Source organism: Hyalella azteca, unplaced genomic scaffold (assembly GCF_000764305.2).
Source record: "Hyalella azteca isolate HAZT.00-mixed unplaced genomic scaffold, Hazt_2.0.2 contig17306, whole genome shotgun sequence".
Classification (NCBI taxonomy): domain Eukaryota; kingdom Metazoa; phylum Arthropoda; class Malacostraca; order Amphipoda; family Hyalellidae; genus Hyalella; species Hyalella azteca.
This window is the reverse complement of record NW_025947093.1, coordinates 143,129-169,872: the sequence shown is the minus strand read 5'-3', so window position 1 is coordinate 169,872 and position 26,744 is coordinate 143,129. Positions and strand designations below refer to the sequence as shown.

General features: G+C 40.1%; 2 protein-coding genes across 2 annotated transcripts; one reads left to right on the top strand and one right to left on the bottom strand.

Moving 5' to 3' along the window:
* Positions 1-1,073: 1,073 nt before the first annotated feature.
* On the top strand, positions 1,074-8,390 carry LOC108681105. Its single transcript, XM_018170091.2, has 7 exons — positions 1,074-1,324; positions 2,145-2,271; positions 2,469-2,588; positions 4,439-4,596; positions 5,587-5,801; positions 6,179-6,379; positions 6,879-8,390. Exons 2-7 carry the CDS (start codon positions 2,179-2,181, stop codon positions 6,893-6,895), a joined length of 804 nt encoding a protein of 267 aa, XP_018025580.1. The 5' UTR covers positions 1,074-1,324; positions 2,145-2,178; the 3' UTR covers positions 6,896-8,390.
* Positions 8,391-8,455: 65 nt separating this feature from the next.
* On the bottom strand, positions 8,456-25,415 carry LOC125179410. Its single transcript, XM_047885208.1, has 10 exons — positions 25,106-25,415; positions 24,463-24,628; positions 20,187-21,501; positions 18,031-19,053; positions 17,548-17,689; positions 16,342-16,425; positions 15,601-15,708; positions 14,112-14,294; positions 12,637-12,819; positions 8,456-8,544 (listed from the first exon to the last, which is right to left on the bottom strand). Exons 1-10 carry the CDS (start codon positions 25,413-25,415, stop codon positions 8,456-8,458), a joined length of 3,603 nt encoding a protein of 1,200 aa, XP_047741164.1.
* Between the last annotated feature and the right edge of the window lie 1,329 nt (positions 25,416-26,744).

The following is a 26,744-nucleotide window of genomic DNA, read 5'->3' as shown; positions in this document are numbered from 1 at the left end:
GCTTGACACCTAGGTTGCATTGTTTCGTAATAATAGAGTGTGTGTTGGCATAGCCATGTTTGCTCTGTATTTCAGCAACACTTTTGTTGCAATTTTTAAAATTGATAGTGTGTGTTGGCATAGCCACGTTTGCTCTGCATTTCAGCAACAATTTTGTTGCATCCTTTAGACTTGATAGTGTGTGTTGGCATAGCTACGTTTGCTCTGCATTACAGCAACACTTTTGTTGCAATTTTTAAAATTGATAGTGTGTGTTGGCATAGCCACGTTTGCTCTGCATTTCAGCAACACTTTTGTTGCAATTTTTTTACCGTTGTCAGCACCGTTATCGTTGTCTGCTCCTATACCGTTGTCAGCACCGTTATCGTTGTCAGCTCCTTTACCGTTGTCAGCACCCTTATCGTTGTCAGCTCCTATACCGTTGTCAGCACCGCTATCGTTGTCTGCTCCTATACCGTTGTCAACACCGCTATCGTTGTCAGCGCCTATACCGCTGTCAGCACCGTTATCGTTGTCAGAACCTATACCGTTGTCAGCACCGTTATCGTTGTCAGCTCCCATACCGTTGTCAGCACCGTTATCGTTGTCAGCTCCCATATATTATTAGGTTTGAGTTACAACAGTTGAGCAGCGTCGTAATTTATCGCCCATTATATACATTCATGTAATCTTGATGATCAACACTCCATTTGTTGGTCATTTCCTGGTCATCAATCGAGGCAAAACTCTTGCCTATTTTCCCTGTGGCATTTTATTTGCGTTCTCTCTAATACGACCTGAGTATTTTATCATTTAGCGATATGCTCAGTATTTTGCTCAGTTTTTCTTTAGTCTGTGTTGATCTGCTTTAAAAAACTTTACGTTTCGTTAGTGTTTTTCTTAAGTTGATCTTCTGATAGTTTTGGGCTTCTGCTTGAGGAGAGTTGTGTTTCTCCTATGCTATGAACTTCTGCACAATTTTATGGATGAAAATTGTTCTATTTGCTGAAAAAATTTACATGTTCAATTTGAAGAATAAGAAAAATTTGCTTCCGACTTTCAATTAATGATTGAATATTTTTTTTCAGGGCAGATTCAACAGGGCAGGTTCGAACGAATTGTTGCGAGACTTGAGGCAATGCAAATGCCTGGAGGTGTTGCGGCTGGGCAGAATAACGCATCTTAACTTCGCTCTTCTACGGAAGTTGCAAGCTCCTCTGAGAGAGCTCTCTATCCGCAACGTTCAAACGTTATCAAACACTGGACCAAGCAATACCTTTGAAGACTTCCCTTTCAACTCTACCCTCACGACATACCGCTTGTTCAACGTATTGCACCCAGATGTGTAAGAGTCAAATGCCGTTATACAGGTTTCAGTAAATATGGACCGAAGAAAAGCAGGTTACAGGGAAGAAACGTTAGAGTAAAAAAAGTTTAGAGGGAAAATAGGTTAGAGGAACTAACATGTTGAATGAACGTAACTAATGGTTGGCTTGATGAAATTTCAATTATTGATGCTCCTCATGAGCGACTGGGATGATGATGAAGCTCGCTGTTTAAACTGAATATATTACATTATGGATTGAATAAGTAGAGCAAGTTTGGTCTGAATGCAACTTCTATCTTTAATTAGATGTGTAATCGTTATAATGCACTATGGCAGTTTCTCTGACAACAAATTTTAATGTATCTCATGAAGGGATTGATTGTTAAAATGAGGCAAATGATTTTTAATTTTTCATATCATTGCAGCGATAAGTGGCAGAAATGTTTGTGAAATACGCATCACTACTAATGGAGCCATTGCTCATTGTAGACCTTTCTAAGCATCTTTTAGTTATGTTAAAAATCTTTTAAATGCATCATTTCTAAATTAACTTGAATATCTTCTTAGTATATATTAGTTCATGTCTCAAAATTGTCCCTTGCTTTTGAAGTTGGATAAACTCGAATCAAGCATTCAATTCTCGCGGGTAAATCAACACGAAATTGTTTGAATGACCTTTCGTAGAATTGACGTGCATGTCTCATCATCACATACAAATATCTGAGTTGCATATAGTAAGAACGAGACTTCCATCCGAAGTTGAGTAATATTACTTGTTTAATTTCTTGCATTAAGTCCATAAATCTTACATTTGGTGTTTGCTGTGCTTGGCGTGCAGGGAAGCTTGGCTGCAGGCGGGTGAACTCCTCGCCATGGCATGCAAGTGTCCTGCGCTGACCCAACTCCAGCTTGATTTCCACGCTTTTGCAGAGCCTCCCAATTTCAAGACATTCAATAACTTGAAGGTAGAAAAATGTTGCAAGCTTTCGATAATTCATCTTTAGAGACTCAGGATAAGACTACCAACTTGTACGTGTGTACATAGATTTGTTTGATCACTCGATCGTAATCCCGAATCCGAATAAAATATTCCTGTGATGTAATTGTTGGTTTATTCTTTTGATGTTTTATTTGGTGGCAAAATGGCTTTTTGTTGTCGCAGGTGCTACATTTTATGCTTTATGACGACGACAAGGATGAAATTGAGGTTCTTCTCAAAAGCGCTCTGCCTGACATCGAGGACCTCTACATCGAGTTTTACCCAGTAGAAGAAGTTCATGACGTGAGTTGCGAGTCCAAATTACAAATGAATCAAGTTAAGGACCTTCAGTTGGAAACCTTGCTGATATTTTCTATCAACTATATTCACTGTCGTTGAAGATTTCAGAGTTCTCAACTTCATGGTTTGCCACTCAGACTTTTTTTCATATGCACCTGTTCTAACTTTGATTTTCAGTTTGTATGTGATATATGAAGAAATATTTTTTGTTTAAACCATTAGTTTTCAAGGTGTAGAGGCAGGGGCTGCTATCTGCTCAACATCTCTATTAAAATTCTAAAAGCTGGCATACAGTTTGTCTGGGACGGAAAATTTCAGGGGTGAACCTGACCTTATTTTAGGGAATCTTAATCTTAATAATTTAGCATATCCTCGCTCGAGGACGTGTGAAGAAGTCTTGAAAATATCTTAGTATGCAAGTTAGTTTCTTTATGATTTCGGAATGATGAAGTGTTCATTGGACATATCAACTATTTTTGGATAGCATGAATTATCAATTTCTATGACAGTAATCCCACATTTTCAGGCCTGTTTTACTAGAATGAAAATATAAAATATATAATTTTCATTATTTACTTAATCATCGGCACCTTAGAAAAGTATGTCACAAATAAAATTCATTTCACGCAAACATCGCTGCTTTGCTTGGGACAGTGAAATGTTTCGTGTTAGGAAGACGGTATTTTATAAATTTTCTTTGTTGCACGTGTTACGAATCTTAGCTTGATGAAGGGCTGATGTTATTTAACTCCCTTTGGAATATTTTAGATGCCCATCTGAATATTACGCTCACGACATAGCGAATTGAATAATTAGTTTGACTACGAGTTGATTGTTTTCCATTTTTATCTTTTGAAAATAGTTATATTTCTCCTTAGATGAACGCTGCAAATGAAGTGCTCTGATTAACGTAAGTTATTCAAGAGCCTAATATATTCACGTTGTTTAATCAGAATTATTACTCTTTCAGTTTTACGTTTCGTTACGGTTCCAGATATTCATTTTTTATCATATGCCAGGTTGATTGAGTCGGAATGGTTCATTGTGGCACGTTTGAAAAGGTTCTCGACTGGCCAATGACGATTGAAACAGGAGGATAGAAATGACACGTGGAAGTATCTCAACCGTAACGCAACGTAAAACTGAAAGAGTAATAACTCTGATTAAACAACGTGAATATATTAGGGTCTTAAAAACTCACGTTAATCAAGTGGTGTCGGGTGTGGGGTTGGAAATTTTGAGGTTTTCTGGAACTCGATGTATGGAAGATTCTCTGAAGGCCGTCGGATTTCTCTCCAATTCTCTGAAGGGGCGTCGTGACTTGGTGTTCGCGGTTACCTTCGGTCCGTCTCTCGTACGTAATCCCGTCTAATTCTCGGGCTAATCGGTTCACTCGTTAATATTTTTGCGTCGATAGATCTCGTAGCGTGGCTATCAATTCTCGGGGTAATCGGTTCACTCGGTAATAATCTTGCGTAGTTAGATCTCGTAGCGTGGCTATCAATTTACGGGGTAATCGGTTCACTCGTGGGATCCAATGACGTTCCAACACTGCTCCGACCTTCGTTTGGTCGCGTCACCCAACAGAGACAAGTACCGCGACCTCTCGCTAGGCCGGCTGCCGCGGAACTGGCTTTCGCGGTACGCCGCGCTACTTATATACGCCCCGCAAGCTGCCACGTAGCGTCGCTTGGTATTCTACTCTAAGTTTTTCTCCCCCATGAAGAGGAGCAACCACGTCGCTCTTTATCTTTTTCTCGACTTTACATAAGCTATGTTCAATATTATGACATAAATTAAAGTGAGAATTACCTTCGCTTCATTCTTAGTCATTCGTAATTTCTGTTATTCAGCTCACCGTAGACTTTTCACTTGCACCGACGTCGGTGAAGTCCCTAATGCTGCCTTCTGTCGCACTGGACGATGACTCGTACAAGTGCCTCCTGCGGATGCCCAAGCTGCAGCGAGTCTTCGTCAAAAACAAGAAATTCTCTCTGGCTCAGCTGAAACTGTGAGTACATCTCAGGTCCTTGCATATTTGTGTGAACTCGAGTGCCGGAGTGGTTAGTTTGTTAGCTGACACGTTTTTCGTTGTTCATTCAAATGAGATGAGTGATCGATAGACATTTCCTTCCCACGCACACACACAGAATTATAAAACGTTGATCTTCAAATTAAAATTCTTGGTGTATAAATTGAAATTGACCAGGCGATGGAAGGATTTTATTATGTGCATATATTTCATAAAAAAATTGTAACATACAATACATGTTTCCCGCACACTCCATTGCTGTTACTTGAAATATAAATTCTAGATTTTCAGATTTATTAGATTTTTATTAATTTTCTAGTAACTATTTTGTAGTCTTTTAAAATTACTCATTCAGATCACGCCAAAAATTCATTTCATCTCCCAGTCGCGGTTCGTTCTACTATCACACAAGCTACTTGAGTGTTTTTATCTTGTCCAGATAAAGTTGTCCCCTACTAACTTGTATCCCCACACTCTTCTAATGTTGCCCGCCTGTGACAATCTTTACCTGGCCGGTAACCGCCGTATTATTGCCTCGGATAACCTCCCTAAATGTGTGGTGCCCTGCAGGCTCTACTTTCCTGCTAGCTACTTTTGTACAGTTGTCATGTCCACATGAAGCTGTCATGTCCACATGAAGGTGTCATGTCCACATGAAGGTGTCATGTCCACATGAAGGTGTCATGTCCACATGAAGGTGTCATGTCCACATGAAGTTGTCATGTCCACACGAAGTTGTCATGTCCACATGAAGTTGTCATGTCCACATGAAGTTGTCATGTTCACATGAAGTTGTCATGTCCACATGAAGGTGGCATGTCCACATGAAGGTGTCATGTCCACATGAAGGTGTCATGTCCACATGAAGCTGTCACTCTCGTAACTGTGTTCCCATACTCGTTTAACTCCTAGCCAGTACCCGCCGTGCCGCTACCGTAGACCAGCTCCCTAATGCGTGTTGCCCTGCAGACTCGTGGCCCACGTTCAGCTGGTCGAGATCGGCGCCGCGATGGTGACCGTGGATCTCGCCACGGCGCAGGAGCTCACTGCGCTGCGCAGGAAGGCGCTGGCCGAGGGCAGGTTCAGGTTCCCCTCACTGTATCTCGACCACGACGAGCCCCTCGTACTGCATGTCAACTACACTCACCACGTGACCTTCGCAAATCCTCTCATCAAAATCAAAGGTTTGCTCTCACACGTTTTCCTGTTACTGGAGCATTTCAAGTGAATTGTCTCGACTTTTTTTGGATAAGTCATGATCAATTGATATTTGATGCGATCCGTTTAAGAGCTTCGTTCTTTGCTGTTGATCTGACATGTTTTTCATTTAACAATGAGTTTTCTTCCGCATCCCTTTGTTAAATATTGTACATAGTGCAGACTAGCTCCATTGTGCTGAATTTCTTTGGTTCTCCCAAGCGTGCATTTCTCCTTACTATGCTGCCTTTTAGGCTCATAATTTATTGCAAAGCATGAATCGCATGCAGGAAATAACACTACAACTGAATGGCCCTGAATTTGTTGTGTCGTTCTGATGTGCATGAACGTATTTTTGTTTAAGACCACAAGCTGGACTCGTACATCTACGAGCGCGTCGGGTCGCGTCGCTTGGACAACGAGTGGCTGGGCTTCGGCTACGATTTCTTCCAGCACGGGTTTGGCAAACTGCTCCTGGGCTCTGACCCTGATGACGTGGACGAATGGTACGACGACTACGTTGAACTTGACGAACACACCTCCAGCTCCGACTCCGACGAATATGGTGGGGACGAACGCCTGGCTTTATGATGATCAACTCGATGAAGTCTTATATACGTTCTTGGTCCTAAGAAATTTAACTTTTGTAAGAAATTCACAGCTTCAAATTTATAGTTTTTTGAGTAGTTATTTCATCATAGCTTCTCTTTTTGAAGCAGCCATGGATGAAGCTCAGCTCTAGAACCGAAACGTTATTCTATCTCACTCAATTCCCATCGAATCGAGAATATTTTTATCTGGAACGTGTAAATATGAGTATATATGACGTTACTGAATGAATTCTTATCAAATCATGATAATTTCTGAAACATAAAATGTACACCGAGTTGTTGCCAGTGCTAATGCTTCAACGTGAATATTGAATTGATATTTTATGCATTTAATTTTCGTATTATAATTCCAGTCGTGTACAGATTCTAATAGCCTGAATTCTTATTGCATCCTTATTGCAAGTCTTTCCCAAAATTCGGGTTCCTGATTTCCAACTTCAACTTACCCTGCAGAGGAAGATATGCTCTAGGGCGGCCATCGTGAACACTGAGCCTATGCTGGCTTGTGCTGCAGTTCTGTGATACGACGAGTGCAGCTGACCAGGTCTGCTCCGCGGCGTCCAAGCAATCTAGTCTTCTCATTGTTCTGTTGTTCATGCCAAAATGGCGTCACTGAAGCGAGAGTCAGATGTTTTCTAGTTGTTACGTTCAAAATAATAGTTAAGTTAAGAAATTTGTAGGCTATGGCTCTATGTTCGAATAAGGAGAAAGTTCAGTTGAAAATAGGGAAAAATTTAGTTTGATGCTTTATATTTCAAAACCGACTTGTAGTATAACATGTCGCTGAACTATTTATGTAATTCAAGACTCGTTCGATTCATATCAGTTGATAATTGGAAAAACTCGTAAGTGTCAATGGGCATAAATACATCAGAACAGCCTCAGTTACGGCGGTAATTGTCAGCAAGTTACGCCAAAAGTCAGTAAGTAATAACAAGTGCCAGCAAGTCAAAAAAGTATCAGCAAGCCACGGCAAGTGTCAACAAGTTATAATAAGTTTCAGCAAGTCACGAGTGTCAGCAAGTCACGACTAGTACCGCCAAGACATGCCAAGTGTCAGTAAGTAACGGAAAGTGTCAGTAAGTAACGGCAAGTGTCAGAAAGTTATAGTCCACAATAGTCAGTCCACTTGTGACTTGCTTGAAGTCCACTTGCTTCTTGAAGCCTGAATGCCGCTCCATAGGTACATCATCAGCCATATTTTTTAAAGCTATCATAAGAGCGCTGGAACACTTCGGGGCAGTGACAGCGGCACTCAAGCTGTTGGGTGTAAGGCTGTAGCAGGAAGAGCTTTTCTAAAGGTTCCTGATAGCGAGATACAGCCGTCAACTAACTGGTCTGTTGTTATATGCGAAGCTTTTTTTTGTAGTGTCTTTCTCCTAAGTTTTAAAAACAAATGTGATCAGGGAATGTTGATGTCACTACAATCAAAAGGTTGTTTCTTTAAAGATTTTATGATTCATCGAAAAAAAGCCATCGATGACAACGTTAAAAAGTTCTTCCATAATTTCTAATAAGCTCTAGCATTGTGCCTTTTGTTTCAATAAATATGAGTTAATCCATAATAGGAACTAAACTTTTACTTATTATTAACGTCATTCGTGGCCTGAGTTATCTTTAAACTTCATACCCAAGGTCGATAAGGCTTTGTATATATTTTATATTGCATTTTCCTGGTTTGTTCGGCATGGAAGTTCGTGTATTTGAAGGGCTCCTCCATACTATGGGGTAGTGACGTTGAGGAATATACCGTAGTTGTTTCAAATGTTAAACATAAGGCTTTGTTCTCAGCAACGACTGGCGTGTTTTTCTCTCTTTTCCTGAAATGGAGACTTTTATATTGAACAAACATTGTGATCTCCGCATTCTACCTGAGCATCACGTAACATGTGCATCGGAAGATTTACTTTACTTTTGTATTGGCGCATCCATTATTGTTTACATTTATTCAATAAACATGACGGAATTCAAAATTTTATTTGACCACACCCCAGACCGACTGTGGCAACGCTAGCGGGAACAATTCTCGATCAGTCGGGGCTTAGCGGTTGTCTCGGCGGAGCGAGGTTGCTGTTCTGCTTCAAAAAGTCTACAGGGTGGAATTCGTGTATGAAGCGTCCTATGTTAATCAAAATTTATGACACATTAAAATCGAAACCACTCATAAACTGTAAACGTTCATAAATAAATCGGAACAACCTCGATTACAGCGGCGAGCGTCAGCAAGTCACGATCAGGAAAGCGCACCTGTTACTCTGTAGGAAGAAGGTACCGCTTTGATTAATTGAGAATATCGAGCGGATTCATTAATACGAGTTTTTTTTTTTTTGGGACCATCAAGTTGAGCAGCTGATTCACGTTCTTGGCCATGCGGTTGGATGGTCAAGTGGTTACAGTTCAGAGTACTGAAATTGGAGCACTAAGTTGTGGGTTCGATCCCAGCTACTTGTTTTAGTTCTGGTCAAACACGGTTAGGTTGCAGGGAGGTCAAGCAGGGTAAACCGGAGCAGTTAGTAGCGTGCTCGAGACCGCAACAAGAATGAATATTCCGAAATTTCAGAATAAGCGGCAGGTTTAATGGCCTGACTTATTAGCAATTTAAATTAGCGATCAACGCTGACCCTGCTATTATTATTACTATGATGGAGATTCGACTTAGATAATTGAGTGATCTATGTTCTTAATAGCGATGCACTTCATTTGCCCATGTGTAGGTCATTCTGGTACAGTTCTGGGAAAGGGTAAGTCCGAGCTCCGGACAGAAAGTGGTTCACTATTTGCAAAATATAACCCATTCGTTTTTTTATTGTCGTTTCTGTCCTTTATCAAAGTTGCTATATTCCAAGCGATTCCCTAAATCAATCAGCATTATACATTTCTGAAATTGATTAGGTTTTGGATTCATCAAAAAATGTGAATACTTTTGGATTATTTACAGGCTTGGTTTGCTTGGCTTGGTTTTCCGTCATCATTGCTGAAAAACTGTTAATAATTTTTAAAGTTATTTCTAGATTTACAAATGGTTTCTTTATTTATCTATTATGTCATGATTTTACACCAAACGCTATAAATATTTCTCATTTCTACTGGTGATTTTGTCCATTTTTCTCGATTTTCAACCGTGATTCATTTTTTGATTTAACGGTTTTCGTATAGGTTATTATGAGGTAACATCGCTAAACTGAAGATGAATAAAAGTGAAGGGAATTTAAACAAATTAAAAGCGTACGAATGTGAACATATTAAACTTTTAATGAATAAATTCAACGCAAGAAACGTCTCTAATGAGACAATTATAAAATGTTTGCTATATAATTGATAACTTTGTATATACAAATTAATTCGAAAACTAACAGTAACAATACATTGTGAGGTATGAATGGATTAACTTTTATTAGAACAGTTATTCAGGATATATACATTTTCTCTCCATTTAATATCCATAATAATATTATTCATTACGTAAAATACAATGAAATTGATTAAGGCCGCTTGAAGGCTATTGGATATATTATTTAAAATTCTTAAGATAATATCCGTGATTGATGATATATCGTGATACAATGAAATAATTAGAATATTTATTAAAAACACAATAAATGACAGATGTGAATGAATGTAGTCACAATAAATGATAGGAGATGTTAAAACTCTCAATAATAATTATAATGTAAGCTGCGGTAATGTCATCATATAGTTGATGAAACGAGCATATTATGTAAGAAGATAAGTAAAAAATGTCGCATTTTCTACCCATAATCATAAATGGACAAGATTTTTAATAGGATCTTTTGATGAAGCTTAATATTTACTTGGTTAAGGCAACGGTGAGTCATTGCTTTAGAGAACATGTATGGTGTACAATATTGTGCGCCATACATCTTATTTTCAACGGTTTATAATCATCGAATACAAATAGTTGTATGGTTATCATTAAAAAGATTAACTTTCTTGGCTAACAATTATATATAAATGGAAAGGCTATAATTTTTAAGTCCTCTAGTATTCATGAGGCAAATAAATTATTTCTTCAATAGCTGTTATCACTCAATGGTTGCAAAGTGTCTGTTACATCCACTGCGGTGGAAGATGTAGCAGGAGATGCAGGAGATGTAACAGTAGATGCAGGAGATGTAGCNCGTTAGGCGTGGGTGTTGGTCACGGGAGTAATGCGTTAGGCGTGGGTGTTGGTCACGGGAGTAATGCGTTAGGCGTGGGTGTTGGTCACGGGAGTAATGCGTTAGGCGTGGGTGTTGGTCACGGGAGTAATGCGTTAGGCGTGGGTGTTGGTCACGGGAGTAATGCGTTAGGCGTGGGTGTTGGTCACGGGAGTAATGCGTTAGGCGTGGGTGTTGGTCACGGGAGTAATGCGTTAGGCGTGGGTGTTGGTCACGGGAGTAGTGCGTTAACCGTGAGTGTTAGGTCGCGGAATGATCAAGACAGGGTGGAATCGATTGAGAATCAAAATAAATTAAATTATATCCTAGGACAAAAGTTTTTCGTTTTACCCTCCCGGATGTGGGTGTTCTAATGTTGAAAAAAAATCAGGTTTAAATTTTCCAAATTTTCAGGCTACCGACTTAAAAATTGTGTGGTTTTAGGGGACCGTCTCCCTCTTTTGAAAACTTTTTACAACACTTTACTTTTACTTTAACTTCACTTCTTGTTTGTCTGTTTGTCTGTCTGCTACAAATCTTGTAATCGAAATTTAATACACTTCTACTTATCCTATCGATCTGAAATTTTGTACACTTGCGTAAAGTTGAAGACAATGCATGAATCGAATGACAAAATAAATATTTTTATAAATAAAATTTTTTTTAATATTAAAAAAACTGAAAAAAATGTTCGTCAGCTACAAATCTTATAATTGATATTTGACACACTTTTACCTGTACAATTGATATGAAATTTTGCACACTTGTGTGAAGTTGGAGGCAATACATGAATCAATTGACATAATAAATAATTGTGAAAAAAATTTTATGTAATAAAGAAATTGAAAAATTAATTTTTTAATATATGAAAATAAAATTAAAAATTCATTGTACATCTGTAACATTGGAAACACTGGATTCTTTAGAAGTGTTGTCTTTAAAAAGTAATTTTTAAACGTATTTTATTCTTTTACGAACGGATCGTTTTGAAACTTGGTACACATATGTAAAACAGAAATATAAGAACTTTTTGGTGAGGTCAAATTTTCGAAAAAATGAAAGAAAACGTGAAATTCATAGAAAATGGCGAAAAAATCGGTTACTTTAAAAATCTATCTCCTCCTACAAATATCGTGCTACAACATCGAGACATATGTCATTCGATTTGTAACGATCATATCTAAAATCCAGCCGATCATTTTTTTTTTGAATATCGAATTTGTTTGGGAGGAGGGAAGGATTTTCCAAGATTTTCCCAAAAATTTCAAATTTTCCCCCCTCCGCCCCCCCCCCCTTTTTGCAAAATTTAATCCTAACTTTAACGAAATCGAAAACACTGACCGGATCGATTTTAGAGATTTTATTTACGAATCGAATGGTATATGTCTCATCGCTGTAGCTTCAAAACTCTAGGAGGAGATAGGTTTGCCGTGACAATAAGTGCGAATGTTCAGTAGAGCGCGACAAAGTCCCGCGTGCATCGCAATATGCACTCAATGAAGCAAGGATACAAAACTAAACGTTACTGCAGCTTGATTACAGTCAAGGATGGTAGGAACGACTGCATGCACACCTCCTCATACGATGCCAGGCGGGTAACTGAGCTGCAGCTGAAGCAGACACTTTATTTAAAGTGCTCGGCAGCTAATTTCCTCCTATTCTATTTGTTAAAGAACTCCCCCACACCATTACCTTTCATGATCTGTCGTGAACGCATAAATCAACGAACAGAGATGGTTTTGGTACCGTTGGATAGTTCAGAATGTCAGCTTTAAGATGAGACTAAAAACCGGAAGAGCCAAAATCCAAAATTTTAGGGTAGACGCTCCCCTTAACGTTTTACAGTTGAAAGTTTTAGTAGATTGAAATGCAAGGTTCCAAGGTTTAAATTCTATGCTTAAATTGAACTGTTTTACTGACGAATTTGAGAGTTATCTGATCTCAAACAAATTCTCAGACTGCATAAATATTTTATAAATCGAATTTTAGTAACTTAAACAGTTTATAATTATTTTTAATTATTAACAGATAAATAAACTGGTTTTCTAACAAACCTAGAAGATGTGCTGCGAATATTTTGGTAGCCATGATACCGGCGATGTTCCTGCGCTGGCTACCCAGCACCCCCCGCACCTTGACGGCGCCCCCACCCCCACACACGCTGTCGGGGGCCCCCACCCCCACAGAGAGGGGGTCGCTGTCGGGGGTCAGCCTCTGGGTGACTGAGGGACGCTCTTCTGCTCATAAAAAATGATGAAAATAATCTTTTACTCTGCAGTGTATACAAATGTACATTGGTGTACTGGATCTTGTGAATCCTGATTGTGTAAATTTTGTAATTGTGAAATTTGTGTTATAGTGGAAATTATGTAATTATGGAAGTCGTGTACTTGTGAAAGTGTGAAATTGTAAAATGTGTGTAATCGAGAAATTGTGAAATGTGTGTAATTGGGAAATTTGCATAATTGTGAATTTTGTGTAATTGTGAAATTTGTGTAATTATGCAATTTGTGTAATTGTGAAATTTGTGTGATTGCAAAATTTGTGTGACAGTGAAATTTGTGCAATTATGAAATTTGCGAAATTGTGAAATTGGTGTAATTATGAAATTCGTATAATTGTGAAAATTATAAATTCGTATAATTGTGAAATTCGTGTAAATCTGTGTAATTGTGACAATTGTGTAGGTGTTGATTTAGTGCAATTGTTAAATCTAGCGTAACTGTGCAGTTTCTGTAACTGTGAAATCTATATGATTGTGAAATTTGTGTATTTGTGCAATTTGTGTAATTGTGAAATTTGCGTAATTGTGAAATTTGTGTGATTGTAAAATTTGTGCAATTGTGAAATTTGTGTAATTGTAAAATTTGTGTAATTGTGAAATTTGTGTACTCGTGAAATTTGTGTACTCATGAAATTTGTATAATTGTGAAATTTGTGTAATTGTTAAGTTTGTGTAATTGTGAAATTTGTGTAATTGTGAAATTTATGTAGGTATAGCTATAATTTGTGTAATTGTGAAATTTGTTCATGTGTGACATTTGTATAATTCTGAAATTTGTGTAATTGTGAAATTTGTGAAATTGTGAAATTTATGTTTTAGTGAAATTTGTGTACGTTTTTTTGTAATTGTGAAATTTGTGTAATTTTGAAATTTGTGTTATTGTGAAATTTGTGTAATCGTGAACTTTACGTAATTGTGAAATTTGTGTAATTCCATTTGTAAATTCCCGAGCAAAATCAGTATTTCCGAGTTAGCCATTGTTACCTTGTATGACGTAAGCCATATTAAGTCAGTCTGCCTCCTTAGTCGTATTTCCTACTATAGATCCTCTACCTTTAGATCCTCGATCTTGTGATCGACACTTAGAATGTTTGCTAATCAACCATTTTGAAGAATTCAAACATTGCATGGAAACCCAATAACATATTTCATCTTTTGCGACCTAATCGTCACAAATTCAATTATTTTCATCAGATAGTGATGCAATTTATATCAATGCAGCTACACTTTAATAACATTCCACACCTCCATGTTTTGTGTTGCTTTCGTCGTCTGTTCTGGCAAGCCTCGACCGCAGAGACCTGCGGGAGCGCAGCCTTGCGTCCCTGTCCTGCTGCAGGCCACGGTGCTGCTGGGACACAAGCTCCGCCGCTAGGGCGCGGGTGCTCAGGGGGCTCACGTTAGCCCCAAACTGTCCGCTTTGGTTCCCTGAAGTGGGGTGAAAAGGGCATGGTATTTATGAGATGGAAAAGGTAGTAAGTTTTTGATTGGAAGGGTGAGGAGCAATTTTCAGTTTGCCCCAAGTTGTCCGCTTTGGCTACCTGAATCACAGTGGAATAGTGATAGTGTTAGAGAGGAAGAAAAGGTCTTCATTTTGAGAGGGGAAAAGAGTGACGTTGGTCCCGAACTGCACGATTTACTTGCATGTATGGTTGAAAATTGATGGTGGTAGTGAGGAAGAAACGGTGATAAGTTTGAGGGTGCAGCCGGTGGCCTCAAATTTAACTCTAAAAGGCGATGCTGGGGTGGAGAGGGTCATACTGTGGGTGGAGAGTCGTGTAGCTTTCATGAATAGGCTACGCGACTGGGGTGTAACCTCTTCACGACACGGAAAGGCGCATGCTGGGGTATAGCCTCCATGAAGACTACACTGGCTTGGGCAGTGGCTGAGGGCTTACGGCACCAGTGATTCTAAACACCTTCATAGGCACCTCTACCCGGCCAGTAAGTTGTTCAAAAAATCACCCTAAACGGTCATGCCGACTTTTTAAACGATGTGCCGCAATTTAAAAAATTTATCACTAGAAACCCGTACAACGTTTAGAAGAACGGCGAAACGGTTTATGTTCACATGGCAATCGGTCATTAGAACGCCAGTATGACCGTTTTTTCACGGTTTTTTCGAACATTGTAGTTGTGCACGGGAAGAAACATGAAAGTGATTTCGGGGTTGGGCAATGCCAGCCAATAACATGCATCTCGTAATTTTCAGAGTGGAAGAGATGAGAGTACTTGTTCGAGTGGGAAGCTAATGGTAGTTTTTGTGATGGAAATTTAAGAATTGGAAAAGTGTGCCCACTCTGGTTAAAAAATGCATGGTGCTGGCATCATGCAGGGATACGTTGAAACAGTAGGGATACGTTGAAAACGAGGAAATATAATTCACACAATGACAGCTAGATCTTTACGGATGAGATTTTAATGAGATAGAGAATCGAAAAATGACAACTTTCAGCGCTTGGATAGCGTGAAATCGAAAGGCGTAAAAATAATTTAACAGTAACGTCGTCTGTGAGCCGAGATGAAAATGAAACACCTCAAATATGAATGATGACAGTACCTCCATGAATGGAATGCAATTGCTGACCTGATTGGGTATAGTAAGCCACCACACTTACTGACCTGGTGGGGTGTAGTAAGATCCACACTTACTGACTTGCTGACCTGGTGGGGTGTAGTAAGCCACCACACTTGCTGACCTGGTGAGGTGTAGTAAGCCACCACACTTGCTGACCTGGTGGGGTGTAGTAAGCTACCACGGTTGTCTTGCCCGTAGCAGGGTTAACGGCTCTACCAACCCCGAAAAAACGGGTGTTCATCCACACCATCTGGCTGAACGGTCCTGCAAGCCAACGAAAGGCCGTGTTTTAAAAAAGTTTGTAACTCCGTCAACTAATCACTAGTTATTTTTCAAGCTACAACCTCCAACCACAAACGAAAAATCAGCCGCTACTTGTACTTAGGACGCTAGTATCCTTAGGCGAATTTGGAAGATAAAATCAAACGCTTCAATAGCAACAGCGTTACTGCCAGACAGGTAATAGCATTAAATAGCTTCATTATTACGGGAGTTCTGCTTCAATCACTGTTCCTTCTCAAGGGCGAACATTGAAGATTGGGTAATTAACTGTATTGAGAAGATACGTAGGCTCTAGATTCTAATGTCAACAGTCCACGGTATAGCAAATCCGACTCGTATCAGTTGTGGTCGAGAAAAGCGAGAGCCAGCCCGAAAAATGGACGAAAGATGAGGGGATAGCAAGAGAAAGGAATGAAGGGCAATTAGATAGCAGGGTACGAAAAGGTGACGTGAACAGAAAACAAGATATAAGAGGTGGGTATCAATAGAAAGTAAGAAGCACAAAATGGATATTTATTGAGGATCGATATTATCCAAGATTCGAAGATTAAAAAAGTATTAATAACAAACTGCTTAATTGGAATGCCATGGACGAGCGTTAAGGGTGCCACCTACCGGCGCAGGCGGCAAGTGCAGCGTCGCACCTGCTGAACTTGTAGTGGCGCACCGAGCTGTACCACGCGGCCGCCACCTCCTCCCCTGCAGTCATGCACATAATAGAATAAGGGATATAGATTAGGCCATTAAGACCGATGCCTATTCTAAATATCGCACAATTTTTCCCGCTTGCGGTGAATAGAATAGCGGCGTCAGTGTTTAACATTAGGCTGTCAGGACTGTCAGCGATTCAGCAGAATTTTCACGGCGGTCTCGAACACGCAACTCACTGCTCCAATCTGGCTTTTCTTAACCGTCCGGCCTCCTCGTCGAATATAACCTAAACTATAACAGGAAGCTGAGGTCGAACCCGCAACTCATTGCTTCGATTTAGGTTCTTTCAACTGTAATCAATAGGCCACCAAATCACCCATTTTTATCAACTATCTTTCAACTTACATTAACTAAACTAGAATATCAAATAATTTATCAGTGTTGATTATAACCGTGGTTGAAATTTGGAACTGATGATGGAGCTGACCTTCGTAATACCTTTCCATTCGGAGTATTAATTATCTGTATCTTATTTCTGAAAGAGACTTATAACATCACCCATCTTATCAACTCACATCAAACTATATGAACTTTACATGAAATATATGAAAACTATATGAACTTTACATTAGCTACATTAGATTATTATCTATAATATAAAAGACTGTCAGCTTGACCCAGCGTTGCTCAGGATTAATAAAGCTACGGCCAGACTAAAAGCGTTTACGCGTACGCTGGCTGACGCTTCAAGCAGAGCGGCGCCGCGCAACGCGTATAGTGGCCACACTAGACCCTGGACCGCGCAGCTTAGTGTATAAGTCTGTGTGTATAAATGAGTGTCAGCAAGAGACAACAAAGGCCGTAAGCTTTATGACCCGAAAACCGCACTTGATTTACCGTATATGTGACCGGTTTCGCAGGAGACTGGCTCAAGCTAATCTGGTCCTACGTCCACGAATGCCCCGGTCTCTCCGCCCTTTCTGTAGCCAATGACTAGCCCAACCCCTTCACTTGTTCATTCTTTCAACATTCCCGCAACCAATAAGGTTAGGTTGGCTCTGGTTTGTTATGATTAGGGTGTAAAGTCGGGGTAAGTGTGGAGGTAAGGCCATGCTGGGATTATACATTCGTGAAAATAAGAGGCAGCCCATTTCCCGTGAATTTTCCCACCTGATGGCGGGGGTGGCAGCCGACCCCTAACGCGCCTGTCGGTCCTGCAGAGGATGTTCTCTCCGAGGCGGGGGTGGGCGCGGTACCGGACCACCCCCGTGTGCGCCACTTCATTGGCCCACGACTGGGCCAACCAGCAGAGCTGATGCATAATGCATAGGAACGAATCATTATTTCAAATGGAGAATTAAGTGAACTTGTTTTTATGGTTTATCTTTATTACTTTGACCGATTGAATGCAGTAAAAGATTGTTATGGTTCAGAGCAAATGAATATAAAATTCTTAGATGAATTATAACACAAAATAAGCGTGCGGTTTTGCAGCGATATGAAGAAAATATGATCTGATTTTAGAGCCAACATGGAATAGCTAATATTAGGAGGATAGAACTCCAAGTGAAGGTAGACTTCATCAACTTGAAAACTATTCTATCAATAGATATTAGAATATTGATAGAAAGCTATGGGGGGCATGGGGCTGACCTGGGGATCAAGCACGAGAGGCGGCGACGAGTGTCGCAGGCGATAGAGGTTGTGAGCTGCAAGGCAGCGCTGGGTGAACAAAGACGGTTGCCATCTGACACCAGCTGACGGGTCTGATGGAACCATCTCTAGCCGGCTGACACCAGCTGACGGGTCTGATGGAACCACCTCTAGCCGGCTGACACCTGCTGACGAATCTGGTGAGGAAATCTCTTCATCCGAAGCGATTTCTGCATTGGTAAGGATTTCTCCTGCTCCAGTACCTGTTTCATCTCCTCCGAATATGAATTTCCTGTTTCCGGTAATGATTTCTTCTTTTTCGGGAGTGTTTGCATTGTTTCCAAAAGAGGTTTCCCCGTTTTCTTGGCGGTTAAGTACAAACGCCACTTTGTTTCTTTGTACATTAGAGTCAGAAAAAATTTTGTCCCTGAGAAGAATGTTATTTCCAGCTGGGGTACAAGATGACTTTTGAATAGTTCCCCCTGGATCCAAAGCCGTGCCCTCTGACTCTAGCGCCGTGTTCCCTGATTTTAGGCTAGTGCCCCCTGACTCTAGGGCCGTGTCCCCTGATTCTAGCGTCTTGTCCCTCGACGCTAGAGCGGTGCCCCCTAACACTAAAATGGAACCTTCTGAAGTTCTTCTCTCTTCACCTGCCCCTGACTTAGTTTCTGCCATAGAGACATTATCTTTATTGTTTAGTTTACGAGCGTTTGACATTTTCTCATCACCCTCGCAGTCACTGGCAACGCCCTTGCTGGCAATTGCTTCCGACTTGCTGACACTAGTGTGACCGCTGCTGTCACTCGCGTCCCTCTTGCTGACACTCGCATCCCGGTTGCTGTCACTCACATTAATCTTGCTGACATTACTATCCCCTTTTAGGACACTCGATCTCCTTCTTAAGGATAGCGCCTCGGGCCTCAGAGACACGAAGTCTTCGTCGTTCATCGAAAGAAAATCGAAGCTGTTCACTGCAGCGTCAAATACTTGGGTACGGTTGACAGCAGGACGCTGGGCGATGATCTGGAAACCAGGCGTAAAAAGTATATTCTTATTAGTTTAAAGATAAAACCGTGAACCTTTTCTCCATACAGAAATTAAAAAGTTCGAATATATTTCTTTTAAGCGGGAAATATGATCAAAATAATCTCTTATATTAATGAGAATATTTGTGCAAACAATACACATACAAAAGAAGGTTTTTAATTAAAATACAAAGTTTTTAAAATTTGTGGCAGTGTTCTACCTCCGTTTGGAGTTGAAATGATTTCATAATGAAAAATTTTTCTTAATATAACGAAATGAATTTGTTTCAATTTGAATTTTTAATACAATCGAAAGATATGACAATGATTATTGTTAGTCTCAATAATATAGCTAAAGATATATTATTGTATTTATTGATAAACTGTACTATAATGAATTTTTGTGTTTAGAATCTTATTTATTTGTACCGTTAAAGAAAATTAAAGCCGTAAGTTACGTTAATGAAAATTTAAACTCTAAGTTTTTAGACTACTGGCATTGAAATAATTTGATATGACTCAGTGGGTGATATGCAGTGGGTATTAGTAGATATGTAATTTATTTATTTTTCAATTCGCCATTTAGGTGTGCTTGAAATCAAACATTGTCACCTTAAACAAACATCCTGCATGCATTGAACTACATTCATTCACAAACTTTTTTTGGTAATTTTCTTGGCTTTCCAGTCACTTTCAAGTTTTCATTTACTGTACATTTCCATTTCAGTAGATTGTGCTCAGGAAAATAGTACCATGGATAAATATACACGGAAACTTGCGGGTTCACAGATACACGTGTTAATACGGCATGGAATTTATCTATATATTTTTAATATTTAATGAAAATAGTAATAATATTAATAATAATGATAATAATAATAATTATTATTGCCATTATAGTAATAATAAGTCTCTTCGGTCGTATTGCATGCGATAATAAGATAAGGAACTATCTAATTCGAGCTTGATATGTTAACATTAGATAAACTAATCAGATGTAAACACAGCGACGGTTACATCTGATATTAAAACTGGGGATTAAATACCGCAAAATCATTAATCAATTAACAAGCATCTAATTAAGAATTCATTCACAAGCTTCAATTCATTCAATTAAATTCAGCTAATTACCTTGCAGAGAACCTTCTGTCGCGCCCCCTCCTCGGGTGGGGGTTCCCTCACCCTCAGGTGTTCGGGGGGCAGAGGGGGGTCAGGAAAATGGTACTTGTATATAAACGAGGGGAGTTTAGAGTAGGGGTCAGTGGGGGATGGTGGGGAGGCGGGGAAACCGGAGAACTTGGGTAGAACAAGTAGGGGAAGAGCGCACGCTTGCCCCACGCTTGGGGACCGGGCTTTGGGGCTAGGGGTGGCCGCGGCGGGGGGGATTTCTACCAGCTTCAAGCGTGGGGAACCCATGGGGGAAGTTTTTTCAACCTTCTTTCGTGGGGAAAGTGCTGGGGAAATTTCCTGTGGCTTCAACTGTGGGGACATTGCAGGAGGAGGAACAGGAGATGGGGAAGGATCCGGGGAAGGTTCAGAGGCTGCCATGGGGCTATCAACAGACAAAGAGGAAGAAGGAGCATCAACAAGCAATCGGGAAGGTTCCATTATCCCTGTTTTTGTCTCTGAAGAAACATTTTCGTCTGTTGAATTCGCTGTTGATTCCGACGAATCATAGTCAGATTTGCACGTAGTTGAATTAGGTCTCGTAATTGCATGTGTTGACTTCACAACACGATCTCCCACATCGGCTATTGCACCATCGTCAGGTAAAACTGTTGATTTTGGTCCAGCATTTTCAGCGTTGGCTTGCAGCGTTGGACAGCGTTCGACCTTCGGAGAATTTTTGTCAGAAACTCTACTAACGTCACCAACTTCACTAACGTTTGCACCACTTCCAACGTTTGGGACTGCGTGAACATTGACGAATTTTGTAACGTTTGTAACTCCCACAACGTTTGCGTCATTTCCACCACTTACAAAATTTTCTACGTTTGCAACGTTTGCATCGTTGGCATTAGTAACGTTTTCTACGTTAGCAAAGTTGCGGGGGTCGGAATTAGCAACATTTTCGACGTTCATAACGTTGTCAGTGTTGACATTCGCAACGTTTTCAACGTTCGCAACGCTGCCAGTCTTGGATTTTGCATCGTTTTCAACGTTCGCAACGTTGCAAGTCTTGGCATTCATAACGTTCTCAACGTTGCCAGTGTTGACATTAGCATCATCAACGTTCGCAACGTTGGTAACGTTAACGCTGGAGTCCTGGTGATAAAGAAGACGCATCTGTTGCATTTGTTTGAGCCTCTGTTGCCTGTGCAGCTGTTGCTGCTGCAGCTGCAGCTTCTTGACGAGACGTTTGTGCTGCCGCAGCGCAGCGAACGACACGGGCCGGGCGAAGACCTGACCCTTCTCCCTGTACAGCAGGCGAGACAGACGCTCCCGCCTGTCGTGGGGGTTGCGTACGAATAACATTACAGAAGAATATACGTAGGAATAAGATTACGTAAGAATGTACGTACCAATAACATTATGTAAGAATATTTCATCCGTGGTTCCGTAAGAATAACATTGTGTAAGAATATACGTAGGAATAAGATTACGTAAGAATGTACGTAGGAATAAAATTACGTAAGACTATTTCATCGGTGGTTCCGTAAGAATAAGAATATGTAGGAATATATCAAGGGTGGTTCCGTAAAAATAACATTACGTAAGAATATAAAATATTAACTAATAGTTCGTAATGATAACGTATCTAAAGCGTTGCCGCGCGGTGCGGTAGGAATAACACAAGGTTGGCAGAATGTCCGGTAAACATCAGAAATGTGAATATACACGTAATATAAAATAATAATCATATATCTATATATAAAAGAGCATACGCAGCGATAATGTGTCTGCTAGAGCGATAATATAAGATATATTAATAACGTGTCTGAATTTTATTATTAATTTTGTTATTATAGCGATGATATGAGATATAATAATAATAATGACGTGTCTAAATTTAATTATCAATTTTATATTAATATTCATTTATTTTTAAATTTTCTAGCGCATGGAAAGTGTTAGGACAAACGCTGCGTGTACACGCAACACTTCACTCAAATTAAGGCAAATGTTACATGGGAAGAGGGGGAGGAGGGAGGAGACCAAACCAGGGGGAGGGGGGTCCTGCATAAGAAATTAAATCCCCCCCCACCCCATACCGGCCCCCCGACACCTCCCCATGCCGGGTTAGCGGGAAGTGCGGCCATGTTTGGGACAAAATCCAAGTATTTTTTCTGAGCGTAGGTAGTCGTGTAGGGGGGTTATATATATATCGTCTTTGGGGGGGGAGAAAGTGGGTCAAAGAGGGGGAGACAAATGTGGGTCAAAGAGGGGGGAGGTAAAGGTAGGTCAAAGGGGGGAGTCAAACTGGCTATTTTTTTCATATTTTCAATTACTAAAGCATACTTTCCAAAAGCAAAAGTGGGTCAAAGCAAAAGTGGGTCAAAGCAAAAGTGGGTCAAAGCAAAAGTGGGTCAAAGCATAAGTGGGTCAAAGGGTGGGGAGGCAAAGGTAGGTCACGGGGGGTCAAGATGTCCTCCTTCTTCCAGGACAGGCGCAGTACACCCCATTTAACCCCCTCCCGCGCCCCCCTATCCTGGGGGTCGATATCATGTCTCCTTGGCCCCCCTCGCTGGGCCCAATTAGTGGCCCACTGTATGGCAACACTGCTGCCCCCCACCCCCCCTCCAACACCCCCACTCATCAATGGGGTATGGATATATATATATAAATATGGTTAATATATATGGAGCATATATATTAACCATGTAATCCCATCGTAGTTGTAGCATATAATTTAGTTTTAAATGTAAATATATGGGTTTTATATAAATATAGGTTCTGCCTTCATTTAGACTTATAATAATTTTATTATACAAATTTTTTCTTGATGAAATAAAATTAATTCATTTTATTTTGAATTTTTATTATTATCCAATGATCTATCTTATTTATTTATATTATTTATATTGATATTATTTATATTAACACAATCCTTGTAAGGAGGGCGGAACCAAACTGCGCGTGTTGCATGTGTGTAATTTTAGTGCGGAATTTCATTACTATTTTAGATTATGATGATAATAATTATCATAATCCGAATTAAAGTTAATAATATATATTAATATAATAACGTTAATAAATGTGAATATAATAATCAAGGAAATTTAGTGTTAACTTCAATAAAGATAACTAAAACTGATTAATTAAATAACAGAAATCTTTGCATAAGCCTGCAAACAAGCTCTCTGCTGCCCCACCACCTGCTGCCCCACCACCTGCTGCCCCACCACCTGCTGCCCCACCACCACCTGCTGCCCCACCACCTGCTGNGAGGCAAGAAAGTGGCAATTAGTGGTAGGAAATAGAGGGAAGAAAAAGGCAATTAGTGGTAAGAAATAGAGGCAAGAAAGTGGCAATTAGTGGTAGGAAATAGTGGCAAGAAAAAGGCAATTAGTGGTAAGAAATAGAGGCAAGAAAAAGGCAATTAGTGGTAGGAAATAGTGGCAAGAAAAAGGCAATTAGTGGTAAGAAATAGAGGCAAGAAAAAGGCAATTAGTGGTAAGAAATAGAAGCAAGAAAGTGGCAATTAGTGGTAAGAAATAGAAGCAAGAAAGTGGCAATTAGTGGTATGAAATAGTGGCAAGAAAAAGGCAATTAGTGGTAAGAAATAGAGGCAAGAAAGTGGCAATTAGCGGCAAGAAAAAGTGGCAAGAAAGTGGCAATTAGTGGTAAGAAACAATGGCAAGAAAGTGGCAATTAGCGGTAAGAAATAGAGGCAAGAAATAGTGGTAAAAAGTAAAGACATGAAATGAAAATCCGAAAAAAGTATAACATGTACAAAAATATTAATTTTTGAATTGAAAAACATTATACAAATATATATTGTAGTCGACGGTCAAGACAACGAACAGTAAGATCAATGACGAAGAAACTTGACTTGATCAAAATTAAGACAACAAGAACAACCAACGTGAAAACAGAAAAAATGAAACGATTGAAGTTAATTGCACTTGTTGGGGGATATTCGTATGATTATATGCCTCTTGTTTTTCTGCATTGACGGCAAATTGAATAAAATTCTGTGCAAAAACGAGGAAAATATTTCTTTGTGAGCAAAAGTTTTTGTAGACTAAAATAAAGTGGTTAAAGATTAACGTTTTCATAAACGTAGTAATGTCTCTTGAAGAGGAATTGACCAGCTTCACATTACGTTCAAAATTCGATAGCACTTATCTAATTAAATGTTTTATTTTTCTTCATAAACTCTTCATCGAGGTAATATATAGGAACATTTGATGTGTACTAAGGCCTACCTGAAATTGGGAAAATTGACGAATTAATTGTGGCTTGCCGCATCATCTGCTCCTTCATTTGCACAGACAGAGGCGTTTTGGTGTCCACGCCGACCTTTCCGTTGGAAGAAAAGTTGCTTGATTCATCCACTTTGATGACGATAACCCGACCGTTCGGTAAAGTGATAGGTTCACTTTCAGTAACCACACGGCTCGAATTAATTGCTGTGTGTTGGTTGTTACTGACAGCTAATCCTAATATGGTTCTTTCTAGCTCATTGCTGGCACTCAGCCCAGCTTCTGCCGAGAGGTATGAAACTCCGGAGCCATCGCGTTGAAACGTGGTATCGTCAACTTTGACAGGCCCACAAAACACCTTTCTTGTTGATAAACTGCGAACACTCCGAGGTAGTATAAGGGTTGGACTTGTTTTGTTACTGGGGTCTGCTCTATTGATAACTGATAACGATTTGGTAAGCTGTTTTTTATTATTAACCAACGACGCGTTGTGATTCAAGTCTAATCTAAGACTAGGAGGATAATTCCGCCCGTTGCGCAATGACATTGTCTTTCTTGTAGCAAACTCATCTTTTTTACTGCAAACAACGTCAGTGGTTTTCGCCAAGTGAACTCCTGTTTCACATGAATCCCTTTTGAGCTTAACGGGTAATAATTGATGTCCTTCACTGATAGAAGATTCACTGTCGGTTTCAGAAGACTCTTCTTCGTCATCTGAATCACTGCTTTGTATGTCTTGCCCATTTTCGACACTACCATCACTATCATCTTCATCCTTGTCGAGTTCACCCTCAAGATAGTCATCTTCTTCTTCTCGATTCCCTTCCTCAGAATCTGTATCGCTCGAAACACTTGACGTCTCTTCACCTTCATCGTCAGGAGCATCCCGATGTTCTAGTTTCTCGAGAGGACTTTCATAGTGGGTTTCCAAAACCTTAAGTCGTCGAGAACCCCTCATTGGTGGGGTTTCTTCCAGGTCGGAAGCAGTTATCATAGATGCGAAATTGCTCTCAGATAGTAATGCTGTTTCTTCGTGGTCTGTTTTAATGCCAAAACGGCGTTTCAATTTTTCGGTGGTCGAAAGAGGCTTCTCGAGTACTAAGGAAGATCGGATTTTAGGTATGCTTGCGGGAATGCCACTATTCCTTCTTCTGTGCATTGTCTTCTCAGGTCGTGAGTGTATTGGTATTCCCAATAAATGGGAATCTGCATCAGTCTGGACAATTATTGGCGAATCTGACCGGCCACTTAGACATGGATCGACCACATCGAGACTTGATGAATCATCAGATGTAAAGTTGGTGAATTTGTTTGATGCGTCGTACTCTCTACTGGAGCTTACAGACCAAATCTCGATGGGTGGTTCACCATCTTGCGAGTCCACAAGAGATGGTCGATTTTTTGCTGTCTCTTTCACGCAACTAAGTTCTATTGAGGATAGTTTATCATCGGCTATGCTATTGATATGTTCTTGGACGGAAAAATCTGAATCTTGTCTACCATAACAGGACAAACACAGAGATCTTAAACGATCTCTTGACCTAACAGGACTAGGGTAAGAAGCGTTGAAATTCTGCGGTGAACACCGCGCAGATTCTGTAGTCGATCTAAAGCAGACAACATTCAACAACGAGGACAACCTTGAACGGAATGTATGAGTTAGTTTATCACTACCCTCCCTAAACCTAATCACTGTGACATCATCATTGCTGGAATCGACGTTTTGGAGAACACGTCGAGGCTGAAGGCTACTGGGAGAACGCAAATGGGAATCTGAGTAGCCTATGCGGAATATTTGAGAAGGGGACAAAGTTTCTGTAAACACAGACACATCGTTGACACTCGTAGGGAAATTTTCACTAGGCCCTGTAACAATGCAATGCAGGCTATCATGAGATTCATCACCTTCTTCGTCGCAGGAAGAGATTGTCACTGTGGGACTTGAGCTCTCTGAAGATTTCTGTGGCTCCGTTTCTGCTATTTCATTAGAACCAATACCATTTGTGGGTCCTGTAATGCAAGTTATGATAGAAGACGAGCTTTTCCTGTGACTAACATTGCTCTCACTGTCGAGTGGTAATGACTGTTCACGTGTGGCACTTTCAATCGAAATTATTTCTGCTTCAAAGTTGGACACAGATAGAATCAAGTCATTGGACGTCGTCTTCTCCTCGAAGGCTGGAACAGGAGATTCGAGTGTCCTTTCTTCCATTTTGAGTACTTGATCAGCCGGACTGGAATCATCTTTACCTTCAATATTAACAAAATCTGTTGTTAAAGCATTGGAATGGTGACACGGTGGAAAGCTGGAATGGATTTGAGA